At 34.5% G+C, this 21,600-nt stretch overlaps 2 protein-coding genes across 5 annotated transcripts; one reads left to right on the top strand and one right to left on the bottom strand.

The window, feature by feature from the left end:
• The first annotated feature begins 1,794 nt into the window (after positions 1-1,794).
• On the top strand, positions 1,795-20,227 carry LOC104092231 (vacuolar protein sorting-associated protein 52 A-like). 4 transcript variants are annotated; one of them, XR_011414124.1, is made up of 22 exons: positions 1,795-1,924; positions 3,766-3,864; positions 3,947-4,042; positions 4,141-4,223; positions 4,340-4,397; positions 4,547-4,642; positions 5,707-5,808; positions 6,083-6,166; positions 7,733-7,813; positions 8,452-8,595; positions 12,388-12,479; positions 13,291-13,372; positions 14,148-14,330; positions 15,648-15,763; positions 15,906-15,973; positions 16,298-16,398; positions 17,479-17,529; positions 18,121-18,300; positions 18,384-18,518; positions 18,612-18,812; positions 18,955-19,029; positions 19,602-19,664. XR_011414124.1 is itself a non-coding variant. In XM_009597793.4 (22 exons), the coding sequence occupies exons 3-22, from the start codon at positions 4,016-4,018 to the stop codon at positions 20,034-20,036; spliced, it is 2,112 nt and encodes a 703-aa protein (XP_009596088.1). In that variant the 5' UTR covers positions 1,795-1,924; positions 3,766-3,864; positions 3,947-4,015; the 3' UTR covers positions 20,037-20,227. The 4 variants fall into 4 exon arrangements, 3 of the variants coding, with proteins under 3 accessions (XP_009596088.1, XP_009596061.1, XP_009596097.1); XM_009597793.4 differs by lacking the exon at positions 18,612-18,812 and adding an exon at positions 19,732-20,227 and having other exon boundaries at positions 15,906-15,964; positions 19,602-19,659; XM_009597766.4 differs by lacking the exon at positions 18,612-18,812 and adding an exon at positions 19,732-20,227 and having other exon boundaries at positions 19,602-19,659.
• Positions 9,849-10,922, bottom strand: LOC138906817 (uncharacterized). The gene is made up of 2 exons (XM_070196521.1): positions 10,505-10,922; positions 9,849-10,408 (listed from the first exon to the last, which is right to left on the bottom strand). Exons 1-2 carry the CDS (start codon positions 10,920-10,922, stop codon positions 9,849-9,851), a joined length of 978 nt encoding a protein of 325 aa, XP_070052622.1.
• Positions 20,228-21,600: the final 1,373 nt, after the last annotated feature.

Below are 21,600 nucleotides of genomic sequence, written 5' to 3'. Positions count from 1 at the left end.
TGATATATTTTTAAATGACTAATCTTTAAATATATTATAAATAATGAATATATTTTTATAGGAATTTTTTCCTTCCTATACAATATTTGAAACTTATTTATCAAAATTATCCTAGTTTTGTATATTACCCACCCTAAACAAGGATTACTTATAAATTATATACAACCATAATTAATGCCTTAAATTAGGGGATTCAATTACACTTTTTTTTTCTCCTCTCCTCTTTCTTTATTTTTCTGCCTCAATTATGGGAGATGAATTGTTCTTACCCAAATTTTTGTGATATACTCAAATAACGTTCAAAACTTTTTGATTCTCATCGTTTTCTCCATTATAGATTCCCCTCTTTTTAATAAGTATATTCACTTATTTTCCCTCCTCATTATTTTGTTCTTTTCTTTTCTGTTTTTTCATTTGTTTTCTCCCAACAAGAAGCTTGTTCTTGTGCTATACATCGTTAGCACTCCGTCCTTGCATTTTATTCTTGCTTTCTCAATTATATTATATTTTCTATGAAAAGGAATTAAATGTATTATGTTTGAATGATGCATGTAAAATTCAAAAGAATGACAAAGTTAATTAATTGTATTGCATATAATTCTTTCTTATTTTTTGGTATTTTTTTTATCCATTAGTTACACAATATTTAGTTATTCAAAAACATCATCGTGCGAGAAGGTTATTTTCATTTTATTCTACCACTTATTAATGAAATAAATAAAAAAAATCATGCGATAAACGATATTTTAAGTGACAACAACACCATACCAATTTGTATGGTACAACATACAAATAAAAAATAAAAATCGTACAACTTTGATACATCTACAATAACATATAAACTAAAAAGAGTATTTTATATAACTAATTATATACTATAAAACTTATTTATAATTTATCTACAACTTTCATACATTATTTTACCCAGTTAAATATAACTACAACATCATACAACTTAAATACAATTTTCATACAAATTTTAGACAATATGTCTTTTGTATGTATTTTGTATATGATTTGCATATATTTTGTATGTGGTGTGTTCTTCTTCCTTTTTGAAATTCCAATCAAAACTTTATCTCTTAAAATAATTCTAATACATATCAACAATTTTATGTAAAAAGATAGTATATATAATTTAAATACAAATTTCATACAACAATTCATACATTACACAACTATTTTTCAACTTCCATAGAATATTTAAATAAAAATATATATAATTACAACAGAATATAACTTAAATATAATTTACATACAACTTTAATATAATTTCATAAGTATATAGTTCCAATCTGCAATTCAGCCAAAATCAAGTCTAATCTTCGCCAAACACCCTCAAAATGGAGATACAAACCCCATATTATATTCTCAATTATTTGCAACAACAACCAATCCAAACAAACAATAATTTTTGAAAATCCAAATTCGAATTCAAAGCTTTGAACTTTTTAATGGGTGTCAATGGTGGAGAATCAAAACAACTTCAAAATTTATTGATTGACAATTTCAATTTGAACAACAATTGTAAAACATGATAAAAAATTGCTAAGTTAAAACTCTATATTAAATCAATTAATTTTTTTTGATGAATACCCTGGAAAAAGAGAGATAAAAAGCATAGAAAAAATGAAGGAAGAAAAATTGGGGAAATAATACTAATATAAAGGGATACTCATTAATACTAATTTATATATAATTGATAAATTGTATATGCCTATGTAATTAAGTTAAAACTTGTAATAAAGTTTATAGGTACTATATGATGTAAAAATCCCATTTTTAAATAGGCTCCAAATTATTTATCTCTCCAATTCTTTTTGGCCTAAATCACAACTTTAGAGGAGAAAGATAGTCCAAAGCTGAAGAGAGAGTCCTAAATCCCAATTCCAAAACTTTAGATCTCTTTTTGGCTAACTATCAGGTAGGTCTCTTCTTCTACCTTTCTTTTTGGATAATTTACGTGTAGCGTACTGATTTCTACAATAGGATCTTGTGGTTTTGAAGTGGTTGTATGCTGTCGATTTATTATGATTTGTTTGCTTTGAAATGCATCTGTTCTACATTATCAGAAACAAGAATTCTGTTTTCTATTCTTATTATTTTTTTTTATGTTAAACGGGATTGTTTTCTAATGTTAAAGGGGTTAGCCTTGCCTGGATTAAGGCGGTGCCTTGAATTGTCCGACTTTCAAAAGAGATACTGTAGAGGGGAAATTCTCTACTGTCGCTTGTTATAGTTTAGGGGACCAGCAATGGGTGTAAATTAATTGAAATGACAAACAATAAAGACAAGTAAATAAGAGGAAGAGCAAGTGCATGATTTTCTTAGAACTCCATATCCATGATCGTACAAGGCTTCCTTTGAATAGCTTAGGATCAAATTAATTCTAGAAAGCTTAAGTATAAAGAGAATGTCAGAAAATACAAAAGTACAATGATAAAGTCTGGTTGTCTTGTGAGAGTGAATACTTCGTAACTGATTGTCCCTCGTTCATTCGAGAGCCATCCTACTTATAGGACCTTGGTCTCTTGGACTCCAAATCCAATCGGAGCCTCCATTGAGGAGAAGTGGGTTGCTAATTGAGGAGTCGGCGGGACACTCAACCTAATCCCCATGACTCGATCAGAGTCTGGCGGTTATTGGCCTAAATTGAATCGTAAGATAAAAAAGGCCCTTTTTCTCAATTTTCTCAATTATTTGATAATTATTAATACCAATTTTAGTATTTGGATTACTGTTGGTATCGATCTTAACCCTGACCTCAATATCTTCTTTTTTGTCTAAGAGAAAAATGGATAATTTTCCAATCAAAATATTTTCTAATTACTAACTATGAGCCTTAGGGCTCGTTTGGTACGAGGGAGAAGGGACTATTAATCTCGGGATTAAATTTGAAATGAGTTTATCCCATGTTTGATTGGGATAAAATCGTGGTATAACTAATCTCGGGATTGTAGTGTTATTTTTATCCCTATGAGAGGCTGGCATAACAATTCCAGGATAACTAATCTCGAGATAACTTGTTTCCGATCAACGACCCCTTAGGTCCTTTCTAGAAGGATATATCTTGAGTGCATGTACTTAAAAATAGTAATTTTTTTAATGTAGCTTATTTGTATCTTCACCCCCGCAACAGAAAACTCATCATCAAGGTCCACACTGATCATCCGAGGAAATATAATTTTCCTCATTTAGAACCCTTAGGTATTTTTATCATATACCTCTGTATTTTCCTCACTGTCATTCATGAGGGTTGCAGAATATGATGGAGAACTATTATCTTCCTTCTGCCTGGATTTTATAAAATCCACAAAATCTTTATACATTGGATGGTCTGTATTAAAACCAGATGTATTTGCAATATTTGAAGCTATTAGCTTCTGGTTTCCCATCTGGACAAGAATATTATCTCTGCCTGCATTTGTTCTTCCTCTTCCCCTTCTATTAGAAGAGGGGTTAAAATTGGTTCTCATCCTGTCAAAGATGAACAAATGGTTGTTAACTCAGAAATTCTCTAGTAAGAAAATCAGGGAGACTATCATCAGACCCTTTTTTTAAAATTATTTCAATATCAAATGGTGCTAATAAAGCTTGCCATCTTGCAAATATCTGTTTAGAAACATCATGCTTGCAATCTTTTATTATTATTATTATTATTATTATTATTATTAATAATAATAATAATAATAATAATAATTGTATTCCAGGGTGTTGTTAGCAAAATCACCCGTGTAACATTCAATGTATTTGTACTGCATGCAGTAAAGCTTGTATCTTTTCTGGCCATAAGGAAGTCGGAACATAGTCGTTGAACTCTAAAGACCATCTCTAGATTATTACCAAGACATCATCACAAAGCAGGTTTTAGAGAATCTTCTTGTTTTGTGTTTCAATTCGTAATATGGAAATGCTTGATCCTGATTTAAAAAAAGTAATAATGTAGAAATGCTTGATCTGGCTCACTCTTAGATAGCTGTTCGCTGTAAAAAGTTCTTGGTTTGCTCAAGTTGCTATGGCGGAGGTGGCTGGCAACACATCGGTAAACACTTGTTTTTCTCATTTCCGAGAAAGTTTCATGTTTTAGTTGGTGCACATTTTCATATCCTTCATTGTGTTGCCTTACATATGTGAATTTAGGGCAATGCGAATAATGGGCAGAAATTTTTCTTGGATTTGGGATCCTTTGTTGGCGATTTGAATATTGATGATGAAACTGCCAGGTGTGGTTTCATTTCCTGGCCTCATTTTGCTAATTTTGCTATAACGCTTGTTTGTTTTTCATTCTTGATCCTCTATATATGAAGAAATTTAGGACCTTTCTCTTCTTTCTTTCCAGCGCTGATATATCCCTTGAGGGGCTTGAGGAAGAGTTACAGGAATGTAAAACTGATGATGTAAGGATATCGTATTTATTTCACTTCACTCATAGTAACAGCTGAATATATTTCTATTAAAGATCGATATTTGTTACAATTTGATCCAGTTTTATCCCCTCTGAGGGACACTAATGATGGGTCTAAATTTGGCTTATTTGAATACAAAGGTTGTTGCAAACATACTTTCTAAAGGTACAACGTTGCGGGAATACGCTAAAGGCGTTGAACACAATTTGCGGCAAGTTGAATTGGATTCTATCCAGGTTTACTAATACATTAGCATTGTTCTGTCTGTATTGATAACTTGGGATTTCGAGTTGTTCCAGCTTTGATATTTAGGTATATCATGCATTTTTCTTTCTGAATCTTTATTTATTTTCTAATTTTAGAAAGAGAGGTAAGATATTTTCGTTCAACTTAGTACCCAGTGAGTGCTAATAACAAAAGTATTCACAAATACAAAGGCTTCCTTGTTTAACTGTGTAGTTTAATCAATAAAATCTAGTCACTTCTCTAGGTTATTTACAGTGCACACCCCAAAGACAAAAAGTATATGCAGTTGGATCTGAACTGAGATGTCACAACTTTACTCTGTTTGACTTGAAGCATCTCCTATTTCTTTCTTTTCACATCACTCAAATAAATCAGAAAGGAATTGAATACCAAAGCTTTCTGTTACTCTTCTGCACACTCCAACTGCATAGCACCTCCTTCACATTACCATGAGTTGGCCAAGGATGTTGAATAGATTCAGAAACATGCTGCATATCTTCCATGCCAGTGGACAATGTAGAAATAAATGGCAGCCACTGTCCTGTTACTTTGACGGCAATAGAATCTATTGCATGGCACAAAACATCTTTTTAATAAATTTTCTTGTGTTAGGCATGCATCATTTCACTGCATCCATTCAAAGCGTACAACTCTAGGTGGTACTTTGTTCTGTATCCTGATTTCACAGAGCATATGCCTCTTCTACCGTGTAACCAAAACAGAGAACTATTTCTGTCTCTCAACCATTCCTTTTCTTCGTAATTACTAAGCTGATTCAATAGACTGCTTAGTTTCCACTCATAGCGGTTCCTCCTTAATGTCCGTGCACTACAGCTTAGAGTTTTCTGTATATCCTTAGTCAAAGTTATATTTCTTTTCAGAAACCGACGCAATAAATCTAGTTGTCACAACACAAAATCATGTGAGACCTAATGAACTCGGGTTATAATGATGATCGATTATTTCATACTCATGTGCTAGTTTTCTTTAAGTGCCTTGTAAACTTGGTTATAATGACATTATTATGATATGTGCTCTTTCGTCAAATTAATAGGATTACATAAAGGAAAGTGATAATCTAGTCTCACTTCATGATCAAATTCGTGATTGCGACATCATTCTTACCCAAATGGAGACTCTTCTCAGTGGATTTCAGGTACTTTCCGTCAATATCATGTTAAAGTGGGTGACAATTTTTGCCAGTGTCACTTTTAGTAATATTTTCTATAATATCATTCATGTTCACGTGCTGGGATGACTTCGGTTTTATTTTGAGACAAAATCTCTAACAGGATTTCTTTGTCTCTGACTTCACTCACCAAACAAAGAAGAAAACGGAAGAAATTAAAGGAAAACGACATAACATCTTAAAGGTCTAGTTGCCTATATCTTTTGTCATTAAACTTGATATTCACTGTTTTATCTGCCAGGGAGAGATAGGTTCTATAAGTTCAGATATCAAAATTCTCCAAGAGAAGTCTATGGATATGGGACTGAGGCTGAAGAATCGCAAGGTATTATTGTTATAGGATGGACCTTCTTTTACTGTTTACAGTCTAGGCTTGAGCTTCCTTTATTTGGTTAAATGTAAGTTACATCTGTAGATAATGCTACCTTCTGATTCAGAAGCAATGTTCATACTGACAACTGTTATTGAAATGTATTTTAATGTTCATATGTGAAGAAATTATCAGTATAAAATATAAATGAATAAAAAGTGTGTACTAACTGTGTTTCATGTGTGAAGAAGTTATTATCTGGTCTGAACGTGTGGTATTGACCATTTCGTTTATCTAATAGATTTCTGGCTGCTCTACTTTTTACATTTATTTTCTGTAAAAGACCTCATGAGTAATGGTCATGGATGGTTGTGCTCCTTTTCTAACACAGACGACATGGAAAAAGAGGAACATAAACGTATTTGAAGGAGCTGAAATCTCCTATGTAGAAATCATCAGAGGAATATTTTTATTTTGATACATTTCCAGAGCATATGTAATATTCCAACAGGTGTGGATTATTGAATACTCTTTATGGAGAATCACATTTCTTTGTAGGCTTCGCTACTTACTGTATACATCTTGTATGTTGGTCTTTACCAAACAATAGAAATGCTGTTTTGCAAGTTGCATCAGTAGTTGCACTTTTGTTTCTCCTTATTCTGCTTGCAGAGTAAAAGCTACAGTATTTACGTGCTACAGTAGTAATGCCAGAGTAAAGAAATCATCCTAAGTTAGTCCTTGGTTTTAATGTCCTTTTAGCTGTTAGGGATGGCAATGTCTGTCTAAATTTTTTTTTCATAAGTTCTGTCTATATATATTTTCTCAAAAGGCATCAACACCCCTAAGGAAACAGAAAAACCTCTTGGTTGATCATCCTTATATAGATCAATCGAATTCTCATATCTTCTAGTACTTTTTGGCAATGATCATTACCACCTGGAGGTGCCTAATTTAAGGACAATGAATAGATGAAAGCATAAATTCTTGCTGTTGCTGTTGTCGTCTTCGTAGGCATTGTTACTGTTAGTGTTTGGATCATCGCATGTGTCCTTCGTATATTTTGTTGAATACCATTCCCTATTTTATTATTGTCTATTTTATTGCATGAACTTCTGAAATACTCTAAAATTAGCTGTTCACAGTTATGTTGACAATAATTTACTGCGAATTTCAATTTAATTTCAGCCTTAAGAATAGAACCATCCTTTTGTTAGCTTTTTGGTGCAGACTTTCTTTTGTAAAAGATATGGATGATATCATTGATCTGATCAGTGCCTTGCATTGTTTTAAAGCTTCTTCAGCACAGCCGTAGCGCAGTTGGTAGTTTTAATAAAATGTTTTAAACTTACTTATCAAAAAAGTATTCCAATTTAATCTCTCAGAAACTTCACTTCTTCCTTATATTTCTTCATGATATACCTCTTCTTAGACTTATTAGATGGATGCTAGTGCAAATTAGTCATGCAGTGGTGTCCAGTATACTTGATATGACAACCATATTTGAGTCCTAGTGTTGAGCTAGGAAGATACTTTCTGATGTTTGTAGTGTACTTGCTAAATGGTTATGTTATTTTGCAGGTGGCAGAGTCAAAGCTAGCAAAGTTTGTCGAGGATATTATTGTTCCTCCAAGGATGATAGACATAATTGTTGATGGAGAGGTACTTTTGGTTCTTTAGTTTGTTCGTCATAATATTTATTCTTACATTGTATCCAATAGTGAGTCAATGATGTGACATGTTGGGGCAACAGACTGTGTAGTAGCTTGGTTTATTCTTTTTTTTTTCTTTCTCAAAGTGATTATTATATCTAACTTTTTATGGTTTATAGCTAATGAATTTATCGAGTTACAATAGAAAACTCTTCTTCTCTGTTGTAGACTGTTAATACTGGACTTTGCTTCTCCCTTCTTTTCATCATTTCCCTCCTGGCATACGAATCTTACAATAAAACACTCTCCTTTTTCGGTAGTTGACTGTTAACACTGGACAGACTTTCTCCTTCTCCCTTCTTTTGCTATTTTTCCCCCTCATTTCATTTTTGGTCTTGGCTCTGCTGGTACTACATTTGATAATGGGGCTTTATTTGGAAAGCTTCTTCTAGTTATTCAAAAGCTCTTCTGAACCAGGGCAATTATTATGCATTATCTCTTTTTCATTCTCTTACCAAGCATTGACCTCTCCCTATTGGATAGCATGTAGACATCATTCTGTCAGATGTTTAATTTTCAAATATTTCATATTTAAATGCCTTGTTCACTCATGGCTTCTAACCTGCCATGCAACACTGATGTTTATAGGTTAATGAGGAATACATGAGGACCCTTGAAATTTTGAGTAAAAAGCTGAAGTATTCGGATGCAGATCTCATGGTTAAAACATCAAAAGCTCTGAAAGATGTTCAGCCTGAACTAGAAAGACTTAGGCAGAAAGCGGTCTCCAAGGTATGTATATGCCGAATAGTCTAAGCATGTTTAGGTTTGACTTTTACCATTTGATTGGAGCATTTGAGCTCAAACACAAACCTTGTAGATAGCTTAACCAACACATGAATGTCTGTGGTGTTGCTCAATGCAGTGCTTGAACACTCTTGTGATTTCATTATCCTGACTTTTGTCTGTGGAAACCATCTCAAGCGGATTTTGAGATGGTTTGGGATGCAATAGTGATTCCTGTTATTCGACAATATTCCTAAATTCGACGATGTTATTTAAGTTGGGATGAGACAGATGAATTGGGATGCCAACCTAGCACATCATTTGGAATAAGCAGGCTATGTCCAGTCGTGTTAGAAACAATACAATTTGAGATGAAACAATGAAATTGGGATGCAAACCTAGCATCTGTTCCAACCTACATATGCATTAACACTGCCTTTCACTGCTGAATGAGTAACCCCCAGTTTAATTCTAAGACTTCTTACATGTATCAAGATTTGAGACATTTTTCCATCATATTCTGAATTTTGTATCAGCCTTAGCTGCAGTGTTTTGGATAGCATGCGGCGACAAATAGTGACGAGGGCCCGCTTCACTGAGGCGAGAGGCGCGTAGCGAAGCGCTTGCCTTTTTGATGTGAAGCGACAATCTATACAAAAACATAAAATATTATATATATATATATATATATATATAAAACTAAAAACTCAATAACAATAATATATTAATAAATATATCAATTCAAAAATTTAAAACTCATTAGATAGTCATAGTAGATTCATAAACTAAAGTCTAAAAGTCTAAAACAAGCAACATCTATTCTTCTTCAAGATTTTCAAATTCTAGAACTTCAAGAATGTAAGTATTATATTGGCTATCATCTTCTTCATCCTCGGAGTCTTCATCAATTAGAGACCGGCTTGAACTTGCTACTCCCTTTCCCTTGTAATTTGAACTTGAAGAACTTCCTCTGAGACCATAGATATTCTCCTCAACTCCAGCCGCCATAGAAACAGTACCCCAATCACGATCATCTCCTACATACACTTGTTCATCTTTATGATTTTGGGAGGGCTCCAGTTAACCATTCATTTGCCTCGTCAATGTTATCCAACAAAATTGGATCAATGGTATCGCAAGCTTCATAACGTCGCCTCAATGTTCTATTGTATTTAATATACACTAGATCATTGAAACGCGATAGCTCAAGCCTATTCCTTTTCGGGGACCAACTTCTCAAGGCATTGATGGTATCCAACCTACACCTCTGAATCCAAAGTGTCTTCTCTAGTATTCTTGTAAAATAATCCCGGGTTCAGAAGATGGTCTGCTGCATGCAAAGGTCGATGGAGTTGATCCGACCACCTGCTATCAATAATCTCAAAAACTTTCCCATATTTCCTAACATCTCCCTCAAATGACGCTTCAATAGTCTCTTCGGCTCTATCCATAGCTTCATAAAGATAGCCCATTGGTGGTTTTCTCTCCCCATCCACCATACGAAGCACCCTAATCAAAGGACCACCAACTTTAAGAGCCCGAACGACGTCATTCCAGAATGATGGAGAAATAAGAACTTTCGCAGTTTCTTTCCCCGCAGCTTCCTTTGCATATCTATTATCTTTCCATTCATTTGAAAGAACTAGCTTTCTCAAGTTTTTCTTTTGCAAGTAAAAACTATGCAAAGTCAAGAAAGCCGTTGCAAATCTAGTCTTGGCCGGCCTCACCAAATTTCTTTCATTTGTGAATTTCCTCATCAAATTCAACAACAACGGCCTCTGACTGATGTAAGAATATATCTTGACGGCCTTAGTGAAAACTGTAAAAGTAACAATAACAATTTTATAGTTAATACTTAATTAGGACATAAGTATAAATAAAGTTAAAGCTTTAAAGATAACTATATTAAAGTTACCTGAAGCATATGGGTTTTCCTTGAATATGTCACCAAACATCAAGTTGATATAATGGGCAGCACATGGAGTCCAATAAATGTGTGGATACATAGCTTCCATCATCTTACCCGCACTAATATTCTCACTAGCATTATCTGTAACAACTTGTACAACATTTTCCTTTCCAATTTTATCAATAGTCTTTCTAAACAAGCTGTACATTTTGCTTCCATCCGTAGAAGAGTTGCTAGCATCGTAAGATTCAAGAAAAACACTCCCTCTTGGAGAGTTCACCAACACATTTATGATCATTTTTCCATTCCGTGCGGTCCATTTATCCATCATAATGGAACATCCAAACTTGTTCCATTCCACTTTATGCTCCTCAATAATTTTATCTATCTTCTTCACCTCTTTTTTAAGATACTCTAACTTCATGATAGCTAGGAGGCTTCATTCCTGGGCCATATTGTCCTACGGCCTCAATGAATTTATCAAAAGTTTTGTAGTTAACACAATTGAAAGGAAGCCCTGCACCGTACATCCATGCTGCAAAGGCACTTACGGCGCGATCCCTCAAAATCTTCTTGGCTTCTAAACCTGAACCAGAATCACCTTTTCCCTTTTCTTGATGTTTTGCCGAGAAATAAAGATTGAGAAGACCTTTCACCGTACGCGCCGTAGATGGCCCATTAGAACTATTTGAAGATTTCTTTTGAGTTTGGAGGGGGGGGGGGTCCCATTTCATCATCTTCATCAATTAGATTCACCGATGCTTCATAATTCATTTGAGTTGTTGTCACATTTTTCTTCTCAACAAATGCTTTTACTTCCTTCCTAACCTCGGGCGGACAAAGAGGATATTGTACTACATTTTTAAATCCACCTATCAAATGTTTGTGACGAGTTATTCCACCATGATATGTTTTTTCACAAAACACACATTTAATTGCGGATCTTGATGAGCCTTGTATAGCATAATTAGTATCAGATGACGCCATTTCAATGCTGTTTTATAGAAAAAAATTATCAAGTCAATAGGCAATTAATTCTACTCTATAAGACTATTAGGTCTATAACTGAAAAAACAGAGCCTAAAAAAAGACTCTACTGCCTCCGCTCTGCCTCTGCTGCTTGCTCGAAACAGAGCCAAAAAAATAAGAGAAGAAGAAAGAGGAAGGGAAGAAAGAAAGAAAGAGCCTCTGCTGCTTGCTCAAAAAAGAAAAAACAGAGCACAAAAACAGACTCTGTTTCTGTTGTTCTCGACAAAAAACATTGCAAAAAAATAGAAAGAAGAAGAGAAGAAAAAAAGAAGAAGAAGGAGAAAGAAGAAAGAAGAAAGAAGAAAGAAGAAGAAAGAAAGGAAACTCGAAGAAGAAGAGAAGCATACCTGGGCTTTCAGATGGCAGAAACTTGATGAAGAAGACGATGGCACTTGGCAGAAACTTGAAGCTTTCAGATGAAGAAGATGGCTGGGCTGGTCGAAATCTCCTTGGCTGCTCTGTTGTTCGAAGGTTGAAGAAGAAAGAAACTTCTGAGAGCTCAATCCCTAATCGCGACCCTTTTCTTTAGTCTTTGCCTTTTTTTTTTTTTTTTTTTTTAAAAAAAGCGACGCTACAGTATCGCCTCTCGCTACACAGGCAAAGACGAGTGCTTTCTGTAAATCGCAACGCAACAGAGCAAAATGGCGACACAGCCTCGCATCGCTACTCGCTATTAGCGACGTAGCGTTCGCTATTTACAACACTGCTTAGCTGCGTGTAATTTTCGTTGCTGCCCTCTGTTTATGTGAACCTCCTTGTCTGGCTTAGTCTCTCAAGCACGTTTCTCCACATTTCCTAACTGTTACACCTGCTGCATTTTAGTCATGTCTCATCTAATCCACTTTCCCGTTCCTATCTAGGTGTTTGATTTCATGGTTCAGAAGCTATACGCTTTAAGGAAACCCAAAACTAATATTCAGATCCTTCAGCAGAGTGTCCTTCTAAAATATAAGTGAGTTGCGTCTTCTTCTGGTTTCTATCATATACTGTATCGCTCATTACTCTCTTCCTGACTACTGAAAACTAGCTAATTTGTTTGTTCACAACACATTTGCTTCTCTACAATTTACTTGAATGACTGCATCCAAGAAGAACCCTCGATATAAATTTTTGTGTTAAACATAACATAGATAGCAGCATTTTTCGTGCTCCCGACTGCAGTTCTGTTTTGTTTAGCTACTATTTCCTTGTCAGCTGTCAGGACATTGGAGAATCTCCGAACAAATTTACTTTAACCTAACAATGACATCAAAATTTTGGCACTTGAGAAACTTCTTTCGTTTTTTTAGCCGTTTCTTTGGAAAAGAAATTGTAGAAAAAGTATGTGCAAAAAGAAGACATGGTTAAAGAGTTGTGGTTTTGTGAGTACTGAAAATCTATAAGTGTTTTGTGTGTGGAAGAAGAATTCTTTAAGGGAAGGTGCTTCATTGTTATTCTTCACAGATAATTTCTTTGGAAGAACTTGAAAAAGCTGTTTGGGAAAAAACTTAAACAAACAGGTTCTTTTTTAAAAACAAAGCAGGTTCTTCAAAAACTTAGAAAAAATCTAAAATCTATGTACAAACGAAAGCCAAACTTATGGCTATCTTGGAGTTTTGGGGGTAATACCTTTTATTGTTATTGTGTTCCACCTAAATGATTTCAAGCTTAAGAGGTCCCTAACTTAAAATTTTGATTATCATCAGCCTCAAAGCTTCTTTCCAATTTCCTTTTCACCTTTGAATTTCCTGGATTTAAAGTTATCTTTGCAATTACTTTCACAGGTATATCCTTTCCTTTCTCAAGGAGCATGGCAAGGAGGTGTATCTTGAGGTTCGAGCTGCATACACTGACACAATGAACAAGGTTAAGTTTTACATTATTAATTCACTTTGGATAATTTTGCCAGCTTAGATGATTGATGAAACAAAAGTAAATGCTTTTGATTTCCTAGATGTCTAACTCATGAGATCAATGTGGTAGCTCTTGACTTGCAAGTTCAGAAAGAGATTTAATATCCTTAAGGTCCATGAGTGCTTAAATTGACTGTTCCTTTGGCGCCCATCCTTGAAGTTGAAGACATTAAGTGGGCGTTTGGACATAAGAATTGTAAAATTCCAAAATAGGGGGAAAATTTTTTCAAGTGAAAATGGTATTTGAAATTTAGAGTTGTGTTTGGACATGAATATAATTTTGGGTTGTTTTTGAAGTTTTGTGAGTGAAAATTTTGAAAAACAGTTTTTTGGAGTTTTTCAAATTTTCGAAAATTTCCAAAATGCATCTTGAAGTGAAAATTGGAAATTTTACGAACAAACGCTGATTTCGGAAAAACGTGATTTTTTTTGGAAAAAAAGGAAAATTTTCTTATGTCCAAACGGGCTCTAAATGTTTGTTTATGAGTTGTAATTGTTTCTCCATGGTGTAAGGAAGTGGGTACAACACCTGATGTCTCTTGAGAGTTGCCTAATATATTGTTATATTTAAAATTGGAGCTTCCCTTTCATCCTCTAAGCTCTAGAGAATGTTATCAATCATAGTTATCAGTTATCACATCTACAAGTGATAAGCGACATAATATGCTTTTTGGTTAACAAGAGATTGTGTTCTTTCATGAATACTAAAGCGAAAATTTGTATCACAGGTTCTGAGTGCACAGTTCCGCGCTTATATTCAAGCTTTAGAAAAGCTTCAGTTAGATATAGCAACATCTAATGATCTGATAGGTGTCGAGACCAGAAGCACAGGTCTTTTCTTGAGGGGAAGAGAACCATTGAAGAACAGGTCTGCAGTTTTTGCTCTTGGAGAAAGGATAAACATTCTCAAGGTCTTCATCTTCTTTCTTAGAGCCTTGATCTTATGACCAAAAAGATTTTGCCACTTTAGAATTCTGCGGAGTGCTGGGATTGTGAATCTTGTGCATTATTGAATGTTAGTGTGCTTTAGCTTGTTCAGGTTTAAAGGTATCTGCAACTTTCACTCTGATAGAATTACTTTTTAGTTTGAATATAACTTTGATTTAGTGCGTTTAGAGGATGGACTGCCTGATAGTGGAGTGAATATATTTGTCTACTGACTAATTCATCAATGATAGCTTCAGACGCGTATGGTCTTAGCTCCTTTTATATAGCGGATACGTAATGGAAATGATGTGAAGCTCGTGTAAGTGAAGGAACCTATCTAATGACTGCTGAAAATCATATATTCTATGCTGCTTTGGTTCTCGGGCTTTTTAATTCTGTAGAATGTCATCTTTTATTTATTTATTTTGCTTATAAAAAAAAATAATCATATTTTAAGTATTAGCTTTTCTTGTTAGGGAGGAAGTTCTCTTTGAAATGTTCTATGAAGACCAGGGAAAATTAAGCTCCAAGAACCATATGAGTTGCATCTAGGTTCATTACTTGGTACAATTCTATACAAAGTTCGTCTTTTGTAGAGAATCATGTTTTGGTGTAAATTCTCTACTTTTTGGTATACTTCTTGTATACGGGAGTTTTTTCTCCCTTTTGATTAATACAATTTACCTTATCAAAAAAATTCTATACAAAGTTTTGCCCGGGTTAAACCTGTTTAGATTAAGATCATCCAAAACCTGCATCTCTGATCCATTTTGAATCTATTGGTCCAAGTTTCAAGGCGATTGAATATATGCAACATATTACTAGAAGAACTTGCTCTATCTTCCATAAACACCTGGTGATATGTGGAAACAAATAAAGTATCCTTCAGTACCACACTATAATCAAAAGGTACAAAGCCTGAGCTACCAGATTTCAATAGATTAGCCATGGAGCCATTCTAAAAAAGGAAAAAAATTAGCACTATTTGGTGAAATAGGTTCTTTTAGTACTAGCCATGGAGCCATCTGCTAGAGGTTGTGAACAATCCAAATAATCCCATTATACCAAGGCTTTTTGGGTGTTGCACAAAGGCCGCTACTTATGTTCAGCTAGCACTAAAAAGATAACTGCAAGTAAAACTGGTAGAATTATCTATTCCAAGAATCAACTATGTACATATTCAGTTTTCTATTAACTCTTGATTTGGTCTGGTCCACCCCATTGGTAGGAGATAAGAAAGTGTTGTAGTATTGTTCATGATGATTAGATGAAATATTGACGGTTTATACTTTCCACTTCAGGAGATTGATGAGCCTCCATTAATTCCACATATCGCTGAAGCCAGCTCAAAAAAATATCCGTATGAGGTCCTTTTCAGGAGTTTGCACAAGCTGCTCATGGATACTACTTCTTCGGAGTACTCTACGATATTCTCTATTTGAATTCCAAGTTTCTGATTTGTAATTCACTTTGAAACAGTATCCCTTTCCTACTGATAAAAGAGTGGTAGCTTTCCTTTTAAATATGTATTAACTTGCTTTTTTGTTTTATTTGATTAGGTACCTTTTCTGTGATGATTTCTTTGGAGAGCAGACCATGTTTTATGATATATTTGCTGGTACGGGAGGTAGTGAGTTAGATTAAACATTTCCTTGTCATGCACCTTGCTGCAGAAAATATCAGTTGTGCTTCTTAGAGTATTATCTGTAAAATAAAACTCAGATTTCAAAAGTATCTTCTCAACTCCAGATTAGCCTGTTTAGCAGAAGTTGTATATGCAGTTCTTCGGATTATCAATTATATCTCATGTTACCTTTAATCTGTTACATTAAGTTGAGATCTTTCAAACACCTTTAGTACATACTGAAATTTGCACTTGCTAACTTGATAGGAATAATGCAAATTCTTGGATTTTCAACGAGATTAATGATAAACATTTGTATGATATCAGGCCCATTTTCAGTAATTGATGAGCATTTCGGTACATTCCTTCTCAATAGTTTTGATGCAATTGGCTTAATGCTCATGATTCGCATCATACACCAGCACCAGGTATATTCCTAAGCTTCTATTCTGGTATTACTTTTCAGAATAAATGCAGCTAGTATTAAAATCCTATAATGCTTCAGAAGAATTGAAATCATCAAAAGGGGAAATTTGTGTCTGGTGAAGTTCCAAGATTCTCTTGATCATTGTGTTTTGAAGTCCTTTGGAAGAAAAACAAACAACTGTTCTGTCATTGTGAGCCAATTGGATAGTGCAATGTACTCAAGCTTAAATCACCAGGTGTCTGTCTATCTTCAATAATTGGCACCAGAATCTAACACCTACTGGCTTTTCACTGTAAAGTTGTCCTTACTACAAACAAATTAACATTACTGAATAATCATTTAAAAGCTTATCACGGAAATATGTGGGCTTAAGTTCGAAAATTGGTTTTCTCATATGATAACCAAACAATGACTGTTACTGATGAAATTGATTTATCAGAGATACTAATTGCATGCGGTGAAATAATCCATTATATAGAGGCCCTTACTTTTTGAACTTCCTTTCCTACGTTTTAAAATGCATTTAATGATAGCAGAAATCCTACTTGTGTGTTTTTAATGGATTTGCTTAGTAGGAATCGTTCTAAGCGTGTATTGTATATTCCTCTTTCTGGAAATTTTTCTATCTTTAAATAGACAGTGGAAGCAGAGATATCTACTTTCTGAATCGTACAATGTGAATTCTCCAAAATCTTTAATTGGGTATTTCAAATATAATTCGCGATGGGCTATAGATTGGACCTTTTGATGACCAATCTTTCACACTTTAGCAATAAGCACCAATTTTACCTCAGTCCTCTTCTATTACATTTTTATGTTTCTTTTTTTTTTTTCTTTTTGATAAAAAGCAAATGAAATGTGTCAGATATTCTTTTTTACATTTTTCCGTTTAATTTAAAGCTTATAGAAATATTTGTCTCATTAGAAAATTCATTGAGGAATCATTTGCTTAATGCACGTATATGATGGTCGTATAGCATGCCAAATCGCGTTTATGAACTTGACAGCAAATGTGGGTCCTTTTTGGCTCTTAATTATTGCTGGAATCTTTTCTTATCAAAGGACTGCTTTTATTTTCCAGCTTGTAATGTCCAGACGCCGAATTCCATGCCTGGATTCATACTTAGACAAGGTATGTATCATCTAATTCACTTTACCACCTAAGTCACCAGCATCAATGGCAATTGCACATGCATGTGGGATACTTGTGTCTAAACGAACTTAAAGGATTTGGCAGTTAATTTCATCAGATACTTATTTTTCACCTATTGCCTTCTGTTGGGGTGATGTTTGTCCTTGTGTTATTTCCCATTTGTTATTACTGTGATGTGGAAAAAGAACAATTGCACAAGCATAGCTGGGACATGCAGGATTTCATGTGCTGAAAGTATATAATATATTGAATTTGGGGTATAAAGTCTCATCTTGGGACTCATGGTGTTTGGCAGGACTACATAGCATCAGTAAAAAGAGAAAATTAAACAGCTTACTAATAGAATATGGTCAGGTGGACCATTTTAAAACGAGGAAGAAGGAATTAGGATTCATAATTCTAGAAAGGTTAAAAAAGGTGAATATAAATGTACCACAACTCCTTATGGTCTTTTAGAAAGTTTAACATGATGTTGGGACCAAAAGAACATTAAAGATAAAATGTTTTCTCCTAGTTATCTTGCCTTTACAATGGACTGCTTTCAACTTGTTTCTTAATGAATCTGGGCAGGTCAATATTGCTTTATGGCCACGTTTCAAGATGGTCTTTGACTTGCACCTCAACAGCCTGCGAAATGCCAATATCAGGACTCTCTGGGAAGATGATGTTCACCCACATTATGTCATAAGGCGCTATGCTGAGTTTACTGCCTCCCTTATTCACCTTAATGTAGAATATGGAGATGGGCAGGTTGGAGAACATGAAGGTCCACTTTTTACTTCATGGTTTACTTGCACCAAATTTTCTTTCATGCTGGCTGCTAATTTTTGTAGCTTGAACTGAATCTGGAGAGACTCAGAATGACTGTTGATGACTTGCTTGTCAAGCTAGCACAAATGTTCGCTAAACAAAAGCAGCAAACTGTATTCCTTATAAACAACTATGACATGATAATATCGGTTCTGAAGGTACGAAGTTACTATATTTTCCTTTTCTTTGATCAACAGGACATGAGTCATGAAAAGTTGAATAAATTTATATGGGTAATGCTCATGTATTAGTTTGATAAATTTCCAATGAAAAGAAAGATGAATTGTAAAGGAAAATGGGGGTCTATCAGACCATTTTCCTGGCCTCCTTGTCTGTCAAATGTAAAGAGATATCAAAGTCATGATTCCTGTTCTTATTACATTGCAAATCTGGATAGTGGCATGTCAGTGGCAGTAATTCCTTTACTCTGAAATTTTGCAAACCATCAAATTGTAAGTGTAACAGTATTGATTAATTCCTATCTGAACATTTGATACCATTGTTAGCAGATTTTACATAATTTGGAAGTCTAATTTATACTATTATTTACTGCTAAAGACTTAAAACACCAAGCAATCTTTCATTTGCTTTCAGGAAGCTGGTCCAGATGGTGGGAAGATCCAGCAGCACTTTGAAGAGCTTCTAAAGAATAACACATCCATATTCGTGGTGAGCACACACTTCAATTCTTGCAATCCAAGAATGTTTGAATTAATTGTAGTTATATATCTCTGATGATGATATTAGTTGAGCTTAAAGAAAGAAGTGATGATTCATATCGCCGACCCCAACTTTGTTTGGGAATGAGGCGCAGTATATTTCTCTGACAAAAATGAACCCCACTTCTATTATTGCTTTGACTATCAGTTAGGTGCCAAAGTAGACTTAGTGATCTGTTGAAAATAAATTCCATTATGTCCTTCCAGAAAACATCAGCTTTGAAATAGATTGAACCAGTAACACAGTTCATCTATATTTGTTGTTGGATACTTGATTTACCGAGAAAATATTTGGTCTTGATTGCAATCACGAATAGTGGATACCTTTTCCTAGATGAGTTTTCTTATTACAGATGGCATAAGTAGGATTTCTAATTAACGTTAAGAGCAACATATGTAGGGGATTTGTTGAACAATTTTCATGTCAAGCCTGTTTTACCTGATTCTACAATCGATATTCGAGCATTTTACAATCATAAACTTCAGTTGAAGGGTTTGTTCTTATGTTTGATTTTATTGCAGGAAGAATTGCTTTTGGAGCATTTTAGCGATCTTATCAAGTTTGTAAAGACGAGAGGGTGTAAGTGTTAACAATATGCATATCAATTTATCTCCAACGTTCTCAGATGCCCTGAATATTATCTTATTGCAGCTGAGGATCCAAGTATTGGCACTGAAAGGTCTATAACTATTGCTGAAGTCGAACCGATTGTAAAGGACTTTGCAAGCAGATGGAAAGCTGCAATTGAACTTATGCACAATGATGTCATTACTTCTTTCAGCAATTTCCTGTGTGGAATGGACATTCTAAGAGCTGCATTAACTCAACTTCTTCTTTATTATACGAGGCTTTCAGATTGTATAAAGAGGATAAATAGTGGGTCTACCTTGAACAAAGATCTTGTTTCAATTTCATCGATAATGTATGAGATCAGAAAATACTCAAGGACTTTCTAGGACATTTTTCTATTTTCGTGTTCGTTTTACAGTCTCTTTTGCCTTTTTTCTTGTTCTTTTTAGAGTCTCTTGAATCTCTGTATTTGCGTGTAAAGAGTTTCAGTTGACCATTGCATTGTTATTAAACTGACATTTTGTAAGATCTTATGTGTTTCAATGACATCTTCTAAATATATGTAATCCTTATGATATTCTTGATTTTGTGTTAGGTGAAATTTTTTATTTTGTGCCTCACACAACTGACACACACCTTGGGTCTATTTTGTTGTGAGACAAAATAAAGCCTCACACAACTAGTGTGCACACTGTAAAGTTTTTTGTGCTTGATATTTTACCGTATAAAAGATGCTTTGAGATTCCCGTTTTCCATTCTCTTTTCTGTTTGTTGGAAAGTTATATGTCCTGACTCCTGTATTTCCTTATAGGATTATAGTTTAGGAGGCTGGACTTATTTTAAATGTCTTTTAAGCTAAAATAGCTTTTCAGTCATAAGTTAAGAATTCTAGCTTTTGGCTTGTTTTTGTCATTTTAGCTTAAAAACAAGTGTTTAAAAGCATTTTTTTACTTTATCCAAATACTACAAATTAACTTAAAAGTTATTTTGACTCCAAACGGGCTATAGGTCCATAGTCCAAACTTAATCTTTTCTGACTTAACAACTCATTTTCACAAAAGAATCTCTTACTCTGAGCTTTCTCACCAATAAAACGAAATTAGAAATATGAATTAGCAGTACTAATTTATTACTACTAGTCAGCTGCTATCTTATATCTTCAAAGGCGTACAAAGTTCGATCATTACTCGTATCTTTAAAAAATTGCAGTTGAAAACAAAATTCTTTTAGATAGTTTCAACTTTCACGGACCAGAAAAAGGAGTTACTCCCATTAGAAGTTTGGACCCATTTTGGAACATAATAACGTAGTTTAAAAAATGTCTTTTCAATTCAGTTATTTGGGTTATCCCCTTCTATCCAAAAGGGAAAGCTCGTTGTGAGCCATTTCTATACTCTCCAATGGCGGTCTCATCCATAGCCAATCTCTTCTCCTTCTTCACTCCCTCAAAACCACCCACGCCCAAAACTACTCTCCTCCAATTCTGCACCGATTCCCTCTCTTCTTCTTCTTCTTCTTCTTCTTCTTCAAGCCCCAACCAGGAGGGTAATTTATTACTACCTCTTATCTCAACCAACGACCATAATAACCACACCCCTTTACCATTATCATCATCGTCTTCAAATTCTGATATTACTTCTGTAGTTTGTCCCTCACTTGCCTACGCAAACACCCTTTTCTTCAGATCGGCTTACAATGTTCAGGTAATTGTGGATGATAATGCGCACGAAGAGAAGCTTATTGGACGGTTTCGAAGGGAGGTGATGAGAGCTGTATTATTCCAGCCAATATTGCTGTATTTGTAAATAATAATATAAGTTATCGTAATAAAACAGTAATTAATTCGAGCCCACTGAATTCACAGTGTTTCCTTAAGGAATTTAATCCCCTCCTAGTACCCAAGGTTATGGATTATTTCCTCTCAGGATAGAACGAATCACACACTGGTGT

This window comes from Nicotiana tomentosiformis, chromosome 2, assembly GCF_000390325.3.
Source record: "Nicotiana tomentosiformis chromosome 2, ASM39032v3, whole genome shotgun sequence".
NCBI lineage: Eukaryota > Viridiplantae > Streptophyta > Magnoliopsida > Solanales > Solanaceae > Nicotiana > Nicotiana tomentosiformis.
The sequence above is the reverse complement of the archived record's forward strand: the minus strand, read 5'-3'. Positions and strand labels throughout refer to the sequence as shown.